This window comes from Ammodytes marinus (genome assembly GCF_949987685.1).
Source record: "Ammodytes marinus genome assembly, chromosome: 10".
NCBI classification, from domain to species: domain Eukaryota; kingdom Metazoa; phylum Chordata; class Actinopteri; order Uranoscopiformes; family Ammodytidae; genus Ammodytes; species Ammodytes marinus.
The window spans coordinates 19,371,813-19,389,812 of NC_137214.1; the positions used below are offsets into that span (position 1 = coordinate 19,371,813).

The window sequence follows — 18,000 nt, forward strand, 5'->3', positions numbered from 1 at the left end:
TACATTGTGAATCAGCATTTAAATAAAAAAAAAAGCTTAAATACTAAATGAACATGTGACGTCACCAATCACCAGACTGGATTAGATGCATTGAAAAACAGGATTTTACCCTGCTGTTAAATTACCTTTCAAGCTGGACCACAAGTGGCTTAATGATAATTGAGGTGGGCTTTCAATTTAGTTTTGGTGTTATGCCTATCAGTATATGCCTTCTTGCCTTCAGTCGTTTGATCTTCTCTTTGATCTTTGAGTATTTAACGATTAATTTTCCCTCCATCAGCTGTGACTTGCAACGTAACCATGCATTAAAATATAAAAAATATTGCTCTTTTGACACAATTTACTTCCGAATTTAGATTTAAGATTATGATGAACAAATAAAAAACAAAAGTACTGTAACTCCCTCTGATTTGACATATCTGGCCAACATAATTTGTTGAGGATGGCATAGTTCTTTCTCATCAAGAAGTCAATAACTGCTTATTCATTTGGAAACGTTTTGTTGTTGTTTGTTTTGTTGCTTTATGTGCTGAATGAGAAGAGGCAGAAGAAGTTTGTATGGAAAGCTTGTAAAGTTGTGGGTCCAAACTGGACTCACAAGGGATGGTTATAATAGCATTACTGCTGCACAAAGGCGGCATTCAGAGACACATAGTATCAAACATGCCCTACTAAGGACAAGACTAGAGGATAAGCTTCTTATAAAGATGTATTTCTTAAAATGTAATGTCAAGGAATGATGAAATGTGACTAGACTAGACTCCAAAAAACTCCTTGGCAGCGAAGAGAGAAATATATGAATGCATGCAGAGATTTCCAATTTTTTTTCATAGTCTTTTATTCATGGAAAGAGTTTGCTTGTGCTCTCAGTGTCAGTAGAAACATGATTGTTAATTATAAGAAAAAATCTCAGCCTGCGAGATTTCTCCCTCATTATTAAACGTCCAAACAATATATCCTCTTTATTGTTTCATAATATCAGTACAAGCGTGTCCTCGTCTTGGACACGGCATCTGCATGGAAAATAAAAATGAACAACTCTTAAAGCCGTAGTCAGATAGTTTACCAAAATAAACAAAATGACAAAAACAAAAAGGAGTCCACCACCAAAAGAGTGCAACAACTAAATAGTTGTTTTGTAGAAAGCAAGCAGAGGGAGCATTTATTTAGAAACTTTATTTTTGGACGTTACAGTGTTGTCTCCTCAAGATAATGTTTCAAATTGTTCTCCAATTAAAAGGCCAGAACAAATCATAGCACATATATAATATCGTCAAGAACATACATTTACATCAGAGGTCTTTAGTTTTTTTTTACTTGGTGTTTTGTTCCACAAACAAAGGAATTCAAAGTTGTGTCAGTACAGACTGCACATTTTTCTTTTGTAATTTTTCCTCTTCTTTTTTAGTGGTATAGGTAGGAAATGGTCATTATTAAATACAGAGACAAAATTAAAAACATGATTTGCAATTAGCACCGTTACTTTGATTTGTTAGTAGCGACTAGGAGTTGTCTTCCTGCTTCTGCTCAGATGAGCTTAGATGACCAGGTCGCTATCCACGTCCTCTGCAGACACAAAGACACCAAACATCCGTCAGTGTATATTAATATCCAGGCGATCATGACTCAACAAAACATCAAATATATGAATTATTCTGGAAAAACATGCCTAAATGACTCATTGTTTACCATACTGTATTATTTGTGATACAACACAACCAAGATTTATTTTTGAGATTCATATTTATGTGTAAACTAATCGTGCAGGCCTATATTTATTAACTCGGGGATAGTCTTGACGCATACAGTGAGTAGATACTTACGCTCCTTGATGCCGAAGCAGGCGGCCCACTCCTCCAGGGCGATGTATTTGTCGCTGTCGGCGTCGCACTGCTCGAAGAAGCGGGTGGTGCAGTGCTCCATGGGAATGAGAGGGGCGCGCAGGGGGGAGAGCTCTGTGTGGGTCAGGTATCTAATGGCAGACACAGGAACAAGCAAATGAGGACAGATTAATATGCTGATCCTGACTTTAAAATGCAAAACCCTATTTTTTTATTTAATTTAATTTTAAAATAATTAATATTAAAGTAAAGAGCAGCTGGCGAACTGTGGGATCCATCAGTTTCTGTGGCGTGGGATCAGAGGCTGCATCCTTCACCCTGGAAATCCAATCAGCTCTCGCAGTCTGCCACGAGCCCAACCACTGGCTGAGCAACACGGATCATTCTAGTTTACAAGCTCTTATATGTGCTGACTCTGCCACGTTTAGAATATAAGCAGAATGTTGTATAACTAACTCCTCATTTTATTTCCATCCATAAATGATTGTGGTAGCCCAATAAGTCTGGTTATGTTTTGCATATAAACCGACTCCCTCTCTTGGCCCTCCTACTTACCCATCAACGGGATGCTGGTCGAGCTGGCCGAACTGCCAGTGGACGGGGAAGATGTACATGTTGTAGTTCTTCTCGAAGTCGTGAGCCAGCAGGTCCAGAGAGTGCTCACCAGCCTGCAGCCTCTTCTCGTTCTCGTAGATTTTCTTCACCTAAAATAGAACGGATGGATACACTCCACGTTCAATATGTATTGAAAGTTTGTTTAATTACTGTATATAATTAGCATTTTAATCATCATAAAAAACCCCACTCTTGTCACATCATGGCTCCACTTAAAAAGTAGTCCTAAAACAAGTCTTAATGATTCTTCACAAATACTGACTGTATTCTGATAGGTAAGTGGTGTGGAACCTCTCTCTGGTATTTTTCAGTACTCAGTCTGAAAGAATTCTGTCCATTAACAGTTTGACTACACTTTGATCTATATGAGCCATTCCAAGCATAAAGAACTGTTTTAAACATGTTCAACAAAACACTGTGTCTAGTGAACCAGTGCACAATATTTATTGTTGACTAATCATAGTAATATATCTCTCAATATTTGTGACATTCATGTATTTTTTCTCTCATAATGAATGTTGAAAGCAAACAAATTCTTAAGTATAATTCAATCTCATTCTCATACCTTTATAAGGTTACTGTATTGCTGGTCCCCTTTAACAACCGTAATGAATAATTAATTAATAATTGATTAAAAGCAAGCACATGAAATGCTGACTTCATAAGTTTTTGCTTTGTGCTGCTAAATGGATCGTTTTGCTTAGGGAATGATCAGAAAAGGCTACTATGTGTCGTCGACGGAGGACATGGACTAACAGCATTCTGTGTGTGGTCTCATTTGAAGGACTTGTTTGAATGAACCCCCCAAGTCCAATTATAACAATTTTCCCTAAATTGTTTACAAGCCCAGAGTGACTAAAATGTTTTTGCCAAGGCCTGATAATGTATCCAACACGTCCACCTGTGCTGTGGCGGGGATGTAACTAAGAACATTTATCAAAGTACTGTGCCAAACTAGGTGGTAATGGTTCTTTCCATTTTATGCTGCCTTTCTACTAATATTGTATTTTTCACGTCACTAAATTTGTTGGGGACAGAATGTGTACTGTGAATTTGGCCTCCGTAGTAAACCACCACCCACCCTGAGCATCTGCTTCTCGGTCAACAGGTTGTTGTCCTCATCGCGCTCGAACAGAGTCACCAGAACGTTCTTCAGCCAGTCCCTCATACGCAGGGGGAACTCGTTCAGCTCCACATCCATGCAGGGCTCGATGACTGAGGAGAGAAAACACTGTCGGTGTGAATAAAAGCAGGCAGATTAAACCTTTACTTCATTTAAGGTATACATTCAATCTCAAGCCCTCACAGAGGCACTTTGTGAAGCGAGAGAAGGCGTTATGCTAACCATACTGGGAAAAGAAAAAACATCATAATTAGTCTTTTAAAAAGATTATTATTCAGAAAAATATATAATCTGCATCTTAAAAACATGTCATATATCCCGAAATCCCAACATGAATCCTGTTTTATTCTGGTGTGCTGAACAACACCCTGATCTCCACTTGATCCCTAGAGCCCTGACTCATTTCCTCTCCTGTGTGTGTGTGTGTGTGTGTGTGTGTGTGTGTGTGTGTGTGTGTGTGCGTGTGTGCTTGCGTGCATGTGTAATGTTCAGTGTGAATCGTGGAAGAAATGCAGCCTGCGTGTCTGGACAGATCCTCCAATCTCTAAACTGCAGCCTGCAGACCAGACAAGACATAGTAACACAGAGCCAAGAAACACACACACACCCACAGCACACAGAGAGAGAGAGAGAGAGAGAGAGAGAGAGAGAGAGAGAGAAGCACACACACACATTCAGCTGCTCAGCTCATAGTACAGATGAGAAGGAACCGAGTTGGAACAAAATACTTTGGAACTTAATCTGATCCCTCGATAGCGGCTGAGCAGATAGAAGGAGCGACATCGACAGCAAAAAGCCACATGATGTCAAAACAAATCACGGAGGAGAATGGAAGAAACAACCAAGGATAATAAGATATACAGTAATTCAACTAGAAGTGGTTTGGCTATCTTGAAGAGCATAAGAGCATTTCCACACACAAAAGCAAAGGCAGAGACAATGTTTTAGCCGTGCAATTGCAGTTTTTCAAAATTAGCCGAGATGATGAGCTTTATTGGCCTCAATTGGATCAACCCTTAATTGGATAGTATCAAAAATCAAGCGTGTCAAACAATATGTGGTAGCAATTTTTCTTGTGTTTATCATAAGAATATTTGTGTTTAATTACTCTCTTTTTTTCTATTCACAGTCATTTTATTTCCCCTGAAAGACTCCCATCATTTCTCCTTCTACCAAGTGTAGAACTGCAAATGGATGCAAATACAAGCAAAGGCCTTTCATATGAAAGAACAGCCAACGTTAACATCTGGCCCCTGTGAGATGGGTGCGTCCAGGGTGGAGGGAACATACTCTCCAAAGAGTCATTTAGTCAATGACTCAAACCGGCCTAAAGAATTCCTCAAGTACTGTTTAGTCTTCATCGAGCTTTTGGTCATTTCTACCAAATCTCATACTAAAGATAGTCTTAATGACCACGGTTTGGATGCAGTTATTTTACTGGCCTTTAGTTGTTTGACTAAAGTCATTATCTGCAACACATGTTCCCAAATACACTAGGAGTTTGTGTTTGAATCCGCACCAGGACTAAAAATGTATTTTCTGACTGTACTACTGCAAGAATGTTTGAAAAAGGGTCTCTACCAATAAGATGCATCCTCTATCAAACCACCTTAACTAATTCAGGGGTTAGGACCACTTTTACAAGACGCTCAGCTTACATCAGAATCTAGCATTGCTGGACTATAAGACTCCTTAGTCTACTGTGTCATTTTCGGATAGCATTTAAAATATGTGAGTGTTGAATCAGGGCCATGTGAAATCAGACCCAGAGGTTCTTTTGCAAACGCTGGAAATGTTAGAGACACAGTTAGTGAGAGCTCACGTTTGCAGGGTCCGATGTAGTCAAGGTGCAGCTTGTGGCCCTTCTTGGTTCCCTCCAGAGCGCACTTGGTGGCAAAGAAGTGGCAAGAGGAGTCGAAGGTCTTGTTGTCGGTGCCGCAAACCTGCAGATGAAATAACACGCGGTGAGTTCTCACAGCTCTGAGTTTCTGTGTGCTGCTGATGCTTCATTAACGGCTGCATCTTAAACTGATCATAGCACTGTTCTAAGGGAATCAAAATCCCGACAAAGAGATAAGTGGCTGTGTAGTCACCAAAAGCATTTCAAATACTAAACGCTCAGAATGATCCAAGCAGAAATGGTTGTTGACTTTATGGAGAGTAATTCCAGCCACAGGAGATATGCATAAGAACTTTACCAAATATCATCAAAATCTTGTTTAAGGATTTTTGAGACGTCATGTTAACTAAAGGCCAGGACACACCGGCCCGATAATTGCTGTCGGAGAGTCTGGAAGGGGCGAGGACACGAATCTGTTTGGTGTGTGCCGTGACGTCGGTCGTCGTAGATGTCGTCGGGCTTATAAAGAGATGCTCGACACTCTCTGCTAAACATTGTGCTCTTTATGGTCCATAAATATACATACGTATTTCTATCTATGTTTATGGTCTAGAGAGCTTCATTCTCCATCATTTACGGCTTCTGTATTTCTTTGGGCCATAATACAGATTAGCGCCGCCTGCTGTTATGGACACATTACATCCCGCGCAAGCGCAGAGCGTACGGGAAGTCAGTAGTCGGTTAAGTGTGTTCTTGGAACTTTTTTGGCCGCAACGGGCAGACTGGAAAGACAAACGGGACGAGTTCACAGTGGCACGACGAATAGGATATTACAGTTCTGTGTAGTCCTGATTCATTTCACACTCACATGCTCGAACTCTCCCTCAGCAGCGGGGCAGGTGGAAGGGTCCTGGCACACACACATGGGGGTGTTGCTGTCATCAACCTCACACACTTTGCCCTTCTTGCAGTGGTGGTTCAGGCAGGGATCTGTTAAAATTAAAGAAAAAAGAAAATGCATGTATAGAAGCACAGTTCGCCTTTTTCTCAGGAAATCGCTCCTGAGTGAAACATTGATTTAACCAAAGAGGCCCAAGCAGACACCACAAATTAACCAAGACACAAATACTGTACTGTCCACTCATTTAGTGCAGTGTTTTTGCCAAAACAAAACACAAATAAAATCACTCGTACAGTATATGTGAAAATGAATCGGCTAAATATGTCAACACATATAGCTACATGTATCTGACGTCAGAGCGACCGGAAAAATGAGGAGTGAAAAAGTACATTTTGTCCCGTTGTGGTATTTGGTCCTTCCAACAGAACTAACCCTTTAGCACTGCTCAGGCAGAACTAAACATCTCCTCCTGTACACATCGTACCGTGGGACTGTTTTCCGGCTGCTGGTGTTGCCTGTGGTTCAGTTTCTGCTTCTTAAAGCAATGCGAAACATGTAATTACAGCTGTCTCCTCACAGCCTGTGATTATGGCTGTGTCTGATTTGCCAGTCCCAGGCTTCACTAAACCTTGCGACCCAGACACTGGTAAATAGACGGAAGAGGAGCGTAAAACGGCTAAACCAAAATGTTAGCATAGTGTGTATCAGAGCAGGGCAAAAACAATGACACATTTTATACCTTGAGTCGCTAAAACTTCTCATTTGAGGTAAGACTCCGACACTAAAATAAAGTGTGTTTCACATCTATGCACACATATCCGTAAGTGATGTTTGAAATGAAGTTCGAACTGTGTGTTTGAGTGTGTGTGTGTGTACTTGGGTGGGTCAGGGATGGGATCAGGTATGTAGGTGTTATGAAAACTTAGGATAAAACTCCTGGAAAATGTTAGTCAGTAAAATGTCTTACTAAAACAGAATGTGCGTTTGTGTTTGTGTGTGTGTGTGTGTGTGTATGTATGCGTGTGTGCGTGAACTTACTCTCAGCCTCTATGTCTTCAACAATCTCAATGGCTTCGTCAAAGTCTCCGACCTCAATCTGCACTGGGTTGGCCCCCACCTCAGGCTCCTCCTGGGGAATATGAGAGGTCAGAGGTCAGACCATAAGCAGCTTAACCTTTTATGAGTCACATGCAGAGGAATTTAACATAATCTGGGGTCTGAAGTGATCAGATAGTAGGAAACTACCAACAGACCAGCATCTCCAGTCAACTTTCCTGATCTGGTATTTATTTTCTCTTGCTGCTCTCTCTGAATGAGTTCCAGCAGATGATTTCCGTTCGGTGCAACAGTCTTTGGGTCTATTTCTGCTAAATGTCCACTTAAACCAAACCGCGTAAGTATCCCTGGTTTCCTCAAAAAAGTTTGAAAGTCACCCCTGAAAAAGGTTCCTCCCTGAAGGCCAAACACAGAGTCTGGGAGCAGAGAGACCATAATATCCAACAATAACAAGCAGCCTGGTCCACATGTGGTGAAGCCATGAAAAAAAATGTAATGGCTTCCTTACTGGCTGGCAGGCTGAGCAGCCGGCTAAAATAACCAGCTGTGGGATCTCTGGTCCCATTGGACCTCTTGAGCAGGAAATGCTAAAACGTTCACATGAAGGCCCAACCCATCGATTTTGTTCAGGGATTATCTGGCTCGTTTAGTATTGTTTACAATTATGAAATACATTGTGTCCTGTTAGAAAAGTAACTAAGTATTTTTTTTTAAAGTAACTTTTGTCTCTCATATTAGATGGAAAGATCTTTGGCGGAATTATGTTTTGAAAGCCAAAAAACTACATCATAGATCATATAAGCTGTCTGAGCAGCTGTGGGAAATGCATCACAGTGCCAAATCCAACTCACATGAGAGCAGAAGTATTTATGACGGGTTTCCTCAGTGTAACACCAGTGTAAACGAAACAGAGCTTCACAAACATCAAAGGATAACTGTGGTTTATTTCAAGTTTGGAGCTAATTTGTAGATTTGACCATTATATCTATCAATAATGATCACACTGTACATACTAATGTAAGTGTTGATACAAGCCAACAGTTTTATAAGAGTGATAAAAGAAAGAATGAAACACCTGGTGAATCCCCTCTCCAGTAGCTAGCCTTTGACATGTTTGTGTCTATTCCGGGTATCCATTCTGTGTCATAGATATTTGCAATTCGAATTATTTGATTGATGATTGGGGTCAATTTAGATATTACTTGTTTAACAAGTATATTGGTTCTTAAGTTTATATAGTAGATTTTTCCTAGCTATTATATACTTTTTTTTCGAGAAACAAACAAGGTTAACAAAACAAACATACTGACCTCAACAACTGGCTCCTCAGTAACAAGCTCTTCCATGATGGGCTCTTCCACGATGGGCTCTTCCACGATGGGCTCTTCCTCAGTCTGAGGCACACACACACACACACACACACACACACACACATTAAACCGTTATAGTTCTGGCACAAGAACACACACCTGGAAAACCACTTGAGTGAAGGAAGTCAGAAGCAGAGACTGTCTGATTCACACGTGGAGCCACACAATAATACACTGGAAAAAACACACACACACTTGAGGACACATGAACAAACAGCTACAGAGTAGACTCAGGGGACCAATTGGATTAAGGAAAGCAAACATCTCATCTGAACAGACTACCGCAATTAGAGCACGCACGTCGCACACCCACAAGAAGATCTACACAGGAAATTCACTTGGATGGAAAAACACAATTAAAAGGCATCGAGCCACCCACCCACATACACACACAGACAAACACTTGATGAACACACAGGAAAGGAGAGAGGACGAGAAACACACTCAGTCAAACACACAAAGATGATTATATGCTCCTGAAGACAAAAGCAGACCACACACATATATCCTACAGTATTACATCAGTCACATTGAATATGATGTTTTATCCTAGATTTAATCCTTCTCAACAGTCAATAAAGATAAAGTAGTTCCACATACAAAAGGACACAAACACACACACACACACACACACACACACACACACACACACACACACACACACACACACACACACACACACACACACACACACACACACACACACACACACACACACACACACACACACACACACACACACACACACACACACACACAATATAACTTACAGGAGCAGCCATGGCGTGGCCAGCCAGGCACAAGACGAAGACAATCCACACCCTCATCTTCAAAGTCTGTGGAGACACACAGCACACAATTAATAGTCACATAAACATAAACACTTATTTACTATTGAGACATTGATGATCACCTATTTTTCTGATTGCTTTGTTGACAATATTACTGTGAGTGTAATCCAAAACACACAGTGCAGAAATGCAGAGGAGGAGAAACACACATTATCCACTATCTGAGGGTTACTTCACAAGTTGTGTTCAGAGAATGTCAGTGTAAAAACTTAAAGATTACTCCTGGAGTCATTCTGAGACATATAAAGATGAAAGAAAGTATCCTATATTTTCCTTTTATGTGATTACTTTGTAGTTACTGTTGCAACATCAAGCATTTCCAATGATAGGCTTTAATCGTCTGCATATAAATAAATACCAAAAGTAACATAATTCGATGTCCTTTAGACATGGTGCCTATTGTCCAATCTGACACCAGACATATTGTTCCTAAAAGAAACATGTCCTGAATTCATGCAGCATGTTTGGTCTTGTTAGGAAAACCAATGATTGCAATTTTGCCACCACAGGGTTCCTTGACGAACACCAGGATTTTAAATGAAGCCTTCTTTTAGAGTCAATGTGGGTTTGATGATAAAAACTCTAACCAACCCTACCCCGATGAAGCCCTGCAGTTTTCTCTGAAGACAACAAAAGCATCTGTACATGACATGTAACACAACACTCTCTCTACAGACTAATGGAAGCGCTCCAGTTTCCCAAACAAAACCCCCAGTGTCTGCATTGTTTACTAGTAGGTTGTGTTGAAACTGTGGTTTTCGTCGAACAGCCTCTCCCAGAACAAAATTTTATCTTCTGAAAGGGATTTTCTCTCACTCTGGAGCGAGCTCAGCAGCTGATTACTCTAAATTAGGCATCCAAAACACAAGTGGATCAGACTGGGTCAAATTATCTTGCTGCCAATTGAATGGAAACATGCGGGTAAACAGATCCTGTCTTTATGAAAACTTTCACTGCAACGTTTTTCTACGACCTGAGGCAGCATATTTTATCATCTCAAATTTCCACCTGGCATCTGTTTTGAAAAATTGCTTTCTATACAGCTTTGCAAAACATATATTTTACTTTAGGTCATTGGTAGAGAAAGTTTAATTTACCATTGGGGCCATCTGTATAATACAATACTTTGGTGAAGACACACGCCTTTTTTCATTTAATGTCATGGTTTTCATTAGAAACTTACTACAACTATGGATGGCGGTTTAGATTGTTTGTAACCGAATGCCCGCAAAACTAGTTGATCTTTCTGTTTGGAGTTAATTTCACACACAAACTCATCCTTGTCAAGTATACACAAACTCCTAGGCACTTTTTCATCTATTCATGACTTTCTTATATAAAAGGGTAAAAAAATGATATGAGATATGACTGCCGTGAGAGCAGAGTCCCAATGAGTCTCCGATCTGTCTAGCTTTTTTCCTTTCCTCTGCATCTGATCTGAGAATCCATTGTTTGGGACCCAAAAAGCCTTCTCCATCATGTCTCCTCTGAAGGACTAAATAAGGGAGTCTTTGTTAGGTAATGGAGCGAGACGTTGCTTGGTCTTCCTCCCTCTTTTGCTATTAGTTATCTTCCCTTCCACCTCCATGTAGTCAGCTGTTTCACCCAGACATCCAGAAACAATCTCTATCCTGCTGACATCAAAGCATGTATGGTAAATGGGGGTACGTGTAGTGTCTTGGGATGCCAACTGCAAAGATCAAAGTCCTTACTGTTATTTCATTCACCGTGTTTCCTTTAGGATATTGTTTGCATTCTTGGCTTGATTTTAAAAGAACTGGATTTTGCCATTTTGTCTACAGACTTTATCTCATGTTCAGTTGAGTTTGCTCTGAGGGAAATTGGTTTTGCAGGGCAATAACACTGAAGTGAGCTGACACAGTTTGTACAATATACCGAGCACTGCGGGAGATCAGTGGGGGATAATACGATTTACAAAACAGGGCTGGAAATGGTTGAAATTCCTGCACCTCGGATAACAGGGCAGCAGGTTTAAACCAACAATATATCAATGAAACTTAATGCTGCAATATTTTCTTGCGGCATTGAATATTGGGAAATTGTCCCCCCCCCCTACCCTTGTTCTGTCAATATGTTCAGCAATGAGCAACTGAGCGCAGATACATTTTAGATGGAAGCCACAGCTCTCAAAATCCCTGCCTTGAGGAGAAATGAGCTTGACATTTTGAAGGTGTGTGTGTGTGTGTGTGTGTGTGTGTGTGTGGGAGGGGCACTTCACTTGGCTGGTTGCCGGGCATCCTGAAAAATGCAGGAAGGTCTCTTGACACAAGGCATCAGAAATAAAGCAACATGTTTGGACAGATGCACTGAAAAGGGTAATGTTTGCATACAGTCAACCAGAGGAGGAGGCTTTTGACGGGTTGCTTGTTCTTGACAAACCCCTCAAGTGACACAAGGGCGTCATGTCATTTAGACAATTAAAACAGATTGAGTGTTCACCTGTAGGCACATTTTTCATCTCCTCTGAACCTCGAGATAGTCAGTCATGTTAAGAAATGATTGACGTGTTTGAAATGTGATATTATCCAGTTGTTTAAGATATGACATTCTTTCTTTCCTCAGAGCACGTTTGTACAAGTTTAATCATCAAATGAAACTCTCTGACCCTGAACCTAAACTTTTATGCCAACTTGCTTTTCACAAATGTAAAGTGAATGGTTGGTAATTTCTGTTGTCAAGCTTAAATCTGTTAATCAAAAATCAACTGTGGCATGGATGTTTCCCAGGCTGGCAGAACGGGTAAGGTAGGAGAACTAAAGATGCTTGTTTACTACCTCTGAGGTACCTTTACACAAAAGGGAATAAAACTGCTAAAACAACATAATTATTGTTGCTCTCTCGTTCAGGGCTTAACAGAGTCAAGCAGCAGGACTTTCACAATGGCCACCACTGTTAGTAAAGGTCCAGAGATGAGAAGTCTTAAGCAGGCTTGGATGTGGAAAAATACAGAAACTCTGGCAGAGGACGCAGACAGTGACGTCTCCAAATAACCTGCACAAGGAAACTTCTCTGTACTTTAAAAAAAAAGCCTTAGCTGAAATAAACACAAAAACAAGGTGTTCCGCGGACGGGAAGCTTCTGACACACACGTAAGTAGTGAGAGCTAAATACGACGAAAACAAAAACAGATCTCATCACAGGTATTTGAGTTGGAGGGACATGATGTTCCCACCGTGTGTCTGCTTTAACATATTCCTGTTTGGTCAGAGAATCATTCGGCTCTTAGGAGGCCGGACGGACTGATGTAACAGCAAAACAAATTATTTTATTTGGAAAGCTGCTCTCATAATCAAACAGGGCCAAGGCTAAAAGGGAAACTTCAGCCTCATAAAGAGGCCCTTTTTCTCCTCAAACACATTTAATTTAGGAGGTTAGTTAGGTAAGCAAGTGTAAACTCGCTACGGAGGAAAACAACCTGCCCTGGAACTGCTGCTAATAAAGATCTCTCCCTCACTGTCTCTGGTTCTTTTTTGCCTCTTTCTGGTCCTGTCTCTTTTTCAGATGCTCTTTAAAGGGAGCAGATTTAGAGGAAATCTTTCTGCATCTCCTTGGTGACATAACAGGCGGGCCTGGAGGGCTGGAAAAACAACCTGTAGCAGCCTGTCTGCCAGCAAACACTGGAGGCAAACAACACTGGCATGCAAAGGATTGTGAGGAGGCAAATATTCAGCAGACACTCTGAGAAGAAACAGAGATTTCCTCTCTCAGGGGAGATTATGATGGAGGAAGATCATAGTTAATGAAATACTTTTAAAACTCAGGTTTATGGAATCCTGTAAAACAGTTAGTTAAATGGAGCTTTATTGGAAACAGGTAATGCTGTAAATGCGAGGACTTTAAATAAGGTTTCATTGTCTTTAAGTTTGCAACCAATCTTTTTCCTTTGATGATTCCTTAGACGAGAGCAAGGATTACAATTCCAAGAAGTCTAAAAGAGTAGTGTATAAAGGAACTCCACATAGATCCAGTAGATTGTGATATTATCTGAGAACTTGTATCTTTTTTTGCAAAGAAGATCATTAAGATAATTTTTCAAAGGTGAGGTTGATCTCTAAAAAACAATTTGATCCTGAGGGACTGTTGGTCCACTGCCAGTAATGTATGGTAGTCTCTTGAAGTCAGCATTTGTATCAGCGTCTTCATTGCTCCAGAATAAGAAATTCCTGGTCCATAGGAGAAAGGAAGGGGATTCTTCTATTATGGCTTCCAACATTTGGTCTCTACAATGGTCGGATTTTGTTTGGGACCTAACAGGAAAGTAAAGTTGGACAATAGTATAGTCCTGTAGCATTTTAGAGGATGATAAGCTATACCAAGCTGTGCTCTACACCAACACTTGTTATAAAAGGACAGAATTATATTCAGTTTCAGTCTTTTCTTGGGATTTGTTCAGAAAAATAAAAATCATTATATGTTATCCCTGTATGTATCAAATTGACTTTTCTTGTTCATATCAAGTATCAAGCCCCTTCGATCCAAGCTACCTTCTCAATGATCCCTTCAAGGTTCTGGACAAAGGGTGGTTTCAGAAAGACATGCCAGTCACTCCGAAAACTCAAAGAGCACAATGGGCACAATCAAGAAGAGGAGAGCGGAGGATTGCTCATAGGAAAAGAGAAAAAAGGTCTGGATATATCTGTAACCTGAGTTCATTTACACCTGACCTATTTTAGTCAGTGATTCCTTCATGATGACAGACCCTCTGTTTGTGGCTTTCCAAAAAGTTTAACTTTTTGCTCTAAATCAGTTCCCTTCGGCACTGCAAGATCTTTGCCAATGTATTTTCATGTCTTCTCTCCTATTTTTTCACTCTGGTCTTAGGTAGAAAATATTGCAGCCACTGGGCATACGGGTTCATCTCAAACTATTGGGTCTCTCAGAGATCCACTGTAGAAGATGCTTCACTCTCTTGTTTATTGTGCTTTGATGCACTCAGCTTTTATCCTTGCCCTGTCTTTTCTTTGTTCTGTATTTTAATGGTATGGAACATCTTAATACGGCTTTCATCATACAAATTCATCAAATCTTTGTCGTTAGAATTCAAATGCAAAGTCTCCTTGGTGCAAATATGTGGTTGACATAACTTTTTTCCTCTGCAGTGAACTGTATCGGGCGTTTTGTTGTGTGTACACTATAAGAGGCCAGATGGCATCGACTTCATGTGTTCAGTTCAGCAATGCGGTGAGTTAAAAAACCTCCTCACTTTGAGATTCATTTTAAAACTCTAATCATTATAGTCTTACAAGTGCCAATCATTCAAGCTTCAGAGAAAACTAACTAAAGCACATCACTATTACATAAAGGTAGCTTCTGCAGACCCTAAAAGCCACCAATAACAGTGATTCAACCAGCTCAAGAATAATTTCCATTGGCCATATAATAATATGAATGACTGTGGAGTTCACATGAGTTTGTAACCACCAGTGAGCAATGGTCATCACCAACACTGGAGACAAATTAAAAAGTGTCGCACTTTGCAGGTCAGGTTTGGATTTTTTCCATCTCAACAGTCGCATATACCTCTTCTATTTTTACCCTAGGTCTTTGTCTAGGCTATTTTTCTTGTTCTTCCTTTCTGTCTCTTTCTCCCTCTTTGCTTCTCTTTGCTGACACTAAAGTCCAGGTTTTTTTCTTAGCCCAGACAGCTGCACAATCCTTCCCTTCCTGTCGGGGGATTAGAGTTTTTCTAGAGATTGCCAAACTGGCCTGGTATTTTCCCAGCATCCCCAGCTCCAATGCCACTCCTTCCCACCATCTCCTCCCACCTCAGTCCAGACCTGCCACCTCACTATTAAGCAGCCAGAAACACTCTCGGTCTCAACCCCACTAATGCAGAAAATCAGAACCTCGTTAAGAATCAAGACATTGATAGCATTCGTCTTTTAAATGTAAAATTCTATGTACTTTAAGAGCAGGACTAGTTCCCATCACACTCCACTCTTGTAAGTTGCATATATTTAGGATGAGCAAATTGTCTTCTTTCAGCAGATGAATGTGAAAAACAGTGTCAATCTGTATGCATCATTGTGCAAACAGAGGGTGAAATAGGCCAGGGCTCCGTCAGATTCTTCCACTCCAAACAGGGAGAAATATTTTTTTTGTGGAGCTTGCTTTGTGTCGTGAGGGGATTGTCATGTGGGAACAGGAAAAGGTCCAAACACAAAACTGTGGACAAATTGTATGCTGTTAGATTAACATTTCTCTCTCTCCATTGAAACTAAGGAACTTCTGAACAAATCATGGAAAACAGGCATAGGGACGACAATCCCCCGATGCATTCAAGGATTTCAGGCTCTTTTTCTGCAAATCCCTCTCCCTGTCAGTGAGCAGGAGTGACATCCCGACACTTGAAGGCATCTGAACCACTTCAAGGAGCATTTTAAACAGCTGGTTACCAATCGCCATGACAACCCACATTCCTTTACATGGGAGTAATCAGAGAGGGGGGTTCAGCAAGAGATGGAGGGAGGAAAACAGGCAGAAGGGAACGCTCCCACTGCTCTGTTAGGTTTTGTTGAAATCCCATCCACCCCCACTCTTCGTCCTTCTTTCGTTCTTTTTTTCTTTCCTTCCTATGGATTCCTCCTGTTCAGTTTTTTTTTTCGACAACTTTCTCACATATAAACCTTGAAGAATCTTTTTACAAACCTGGGAATTCTCCAGCTGTGAACACTGAACTTTGACAGTGAATTGATTGTTTCACAAAACCATCAATACAAAAATAAGTAATAACCATAAACTGCATATCAATTGGTGTCTGTATCTCCTTCCTCCCCCCTCGCTTTAACCCACAAAGCCGACCCCAACCCCTCCTCCCTCTCCTAGTGTTGCCGATGTGGCACACAATACCTCCACAGAGAAAGAATTCTCATAATCAAAGCTTGTTTACCTGCAGGGAATGATTTTCCTTGCAGCTGTTTAAGCAGTTATAACAAAAGGGGATTGTTCACTCAGGTTTGAGGCAAAACCAGCTGCCTTGTACTGCGCATATCACTCATTTTCAGGTTAGTTTGAGAACTAGTTTGAATAGCATAACATTGATTGGGGGAAAAAATCAAAGACCACTGACAACAATGCAAGGCAGTTGAATAGGAGTCTGCCACAGATGATCAGGCGTGCAGTTTCAGAACTGGGTTGGATTTTCGGTTTGCAGAAAGTTTGAGGAGAAAGCATTTACCCGATTTGTTCACTTTGGTCAAACATTGGTCTTACTTGTTTTGTTGTTGCAACTGACAAATAAATTGGAATTTATGGAGAAGGGAATCTGCATTCCCACTGCATGTACAACTTCAGTCAACTTTTACTTAACCATACAAGTAGATAATAGCACGGTCACACTATCATGATAAACTCAAACCTAAGTTTCTTAGTATAAGTTTGAGTGTTTTCATCCCCTATACATCTTGCACTCTAAATAGTCAAATATGAAGTCTTACAGCTTGTACACTTGTACTTTGCTGAAGTCACACAAGACCACTGTCACATGATAAGTGAGAGCTCTTACCTTTAGCTTTGCAGGAGATACCAGAAGAGAAGTCAGCTGTGTGCGGGTCTGGGACAATGTAACAGCCTCTCCAGTTAACACAGAAGACATTTCCAGAGGGACGTCCCAGTTAGGAAGCTGACCCTGCCCCCCCCCCCCCCCCCCCTCCCCTCCCCCTGCCCCCTCACTCTTTTTGCGCTGGTATAGGTGGAGCTTAATGTTAACTCTTTGCTCAAATGACACCCAAATCTGCAGGACTGGAACCCGCCGTGTGTGGATAAATCATTGTTCTGCCTGTCATAGCATATAAAATGAACGTCAAATTTTAATCATTACCTTCAAAAACTAAACATTTCAAAGAAAAGAAGATTTTAAAAAAAAACACAAGAATAGCAATCCAATTTGGAAATGAAACTATTTAAAATTGAGTGAATTAATGTCAAATTCAATAAAGTTTGCAGAAGGAGAACATTTTGGTGGAATGCTAAGGTTCTCTCTTTGTCAAGACAACTTGTTTAGTGCTAATACACCTTCACATACAGCCAATCATGTCAGAGGAATAGCAGGCCTGGCTAAAGTAATAAAAATCAGGCCAAATGAAAAACACCAAGGGCATTGTTGTGCCTGGGAGCAGCTGGAATATGGACAAAGCTAAACTATTTGCTAAATACTGGCATGTAGCCATTTTGAAAGTGAACATGCTAGCATGCCGACATTAGCATTTAGCCCCTCTGTGTCTTACTCTTCCGGCTGAGATCTGCTTAACATCTCTGTACATTTTCAAGAACACCCTTAAAGAACAATTATAACGATAACTATCGCATACTCATTTTCCATGACAAAAAAACCCCTGAAATGTTCAATAAAAAGTTGATATAATTAAACCAGTGCTTCTCAAA

At 40.6% G+C, this 18,000-nt stretch overlaps 1 protein-coding gene across 1 annotated transcript; it reads right to left on the reverse strand.

The window, feature by feature from the left end:
• Positions 1-1,161: 1,161 nt before the first annotated feature.
• On the reverse strand, positions 1,162-17,215 carry sparc (secreted protein, acidic, cysteine-rich (osteonectin)). The gene is made up of 10 exons (XM_080035892.1): positions 17,123-17,215; positions 9,517-9,582; positions 8,687-8,770; positions 7,359-7,449; positions 6,288-6,409; positions 5,402-5,522; positions 3,538-3,671; positions 2,397-2,545; positions 1,824-1,972; positions 1,162-1,566 (listed from the first exon to the last, which is right to left on the reverse strand). Exons 1-10 carry the CDS (start codon positions 17,210-17,212, stop codon positions 1,538-1,540), a joined length of 1,035 nt encoding a protein of 344 aa, XP_079892018.1. The 5' UTR covers positions 17,213-17,215; the 3' UTR covers positions 1,162-1,537.
• Between the last annotated feature and the right edge of the window lie 785 nt (positions 17,216-18,000).

Bases quoted from the DNA above. Each gene is read 5' to 3' on its own strand.
- sparc (XM_080035892.1), bottom strand. From the start codon at position 17,212: ATGTCTTCTGTGTTAACTGGAGAGGCTGTTACATTGTCCCAGACCCGC. The intron at 6,410-7,358 runs GTAAGTTCACGC...TAATTTTAACAG, and splicing joins TGAAGACATAGAGGCTGAGA to ATCCCTGCCTGAACCACCAC. The intron at 3,672-5,401 runs GTGAGCTCTCAC...TTCTCTCCTCAG, and splicing joins CTACATCGGACCCTGCAAAC to TCATCGAGCCCTGCATGGAT.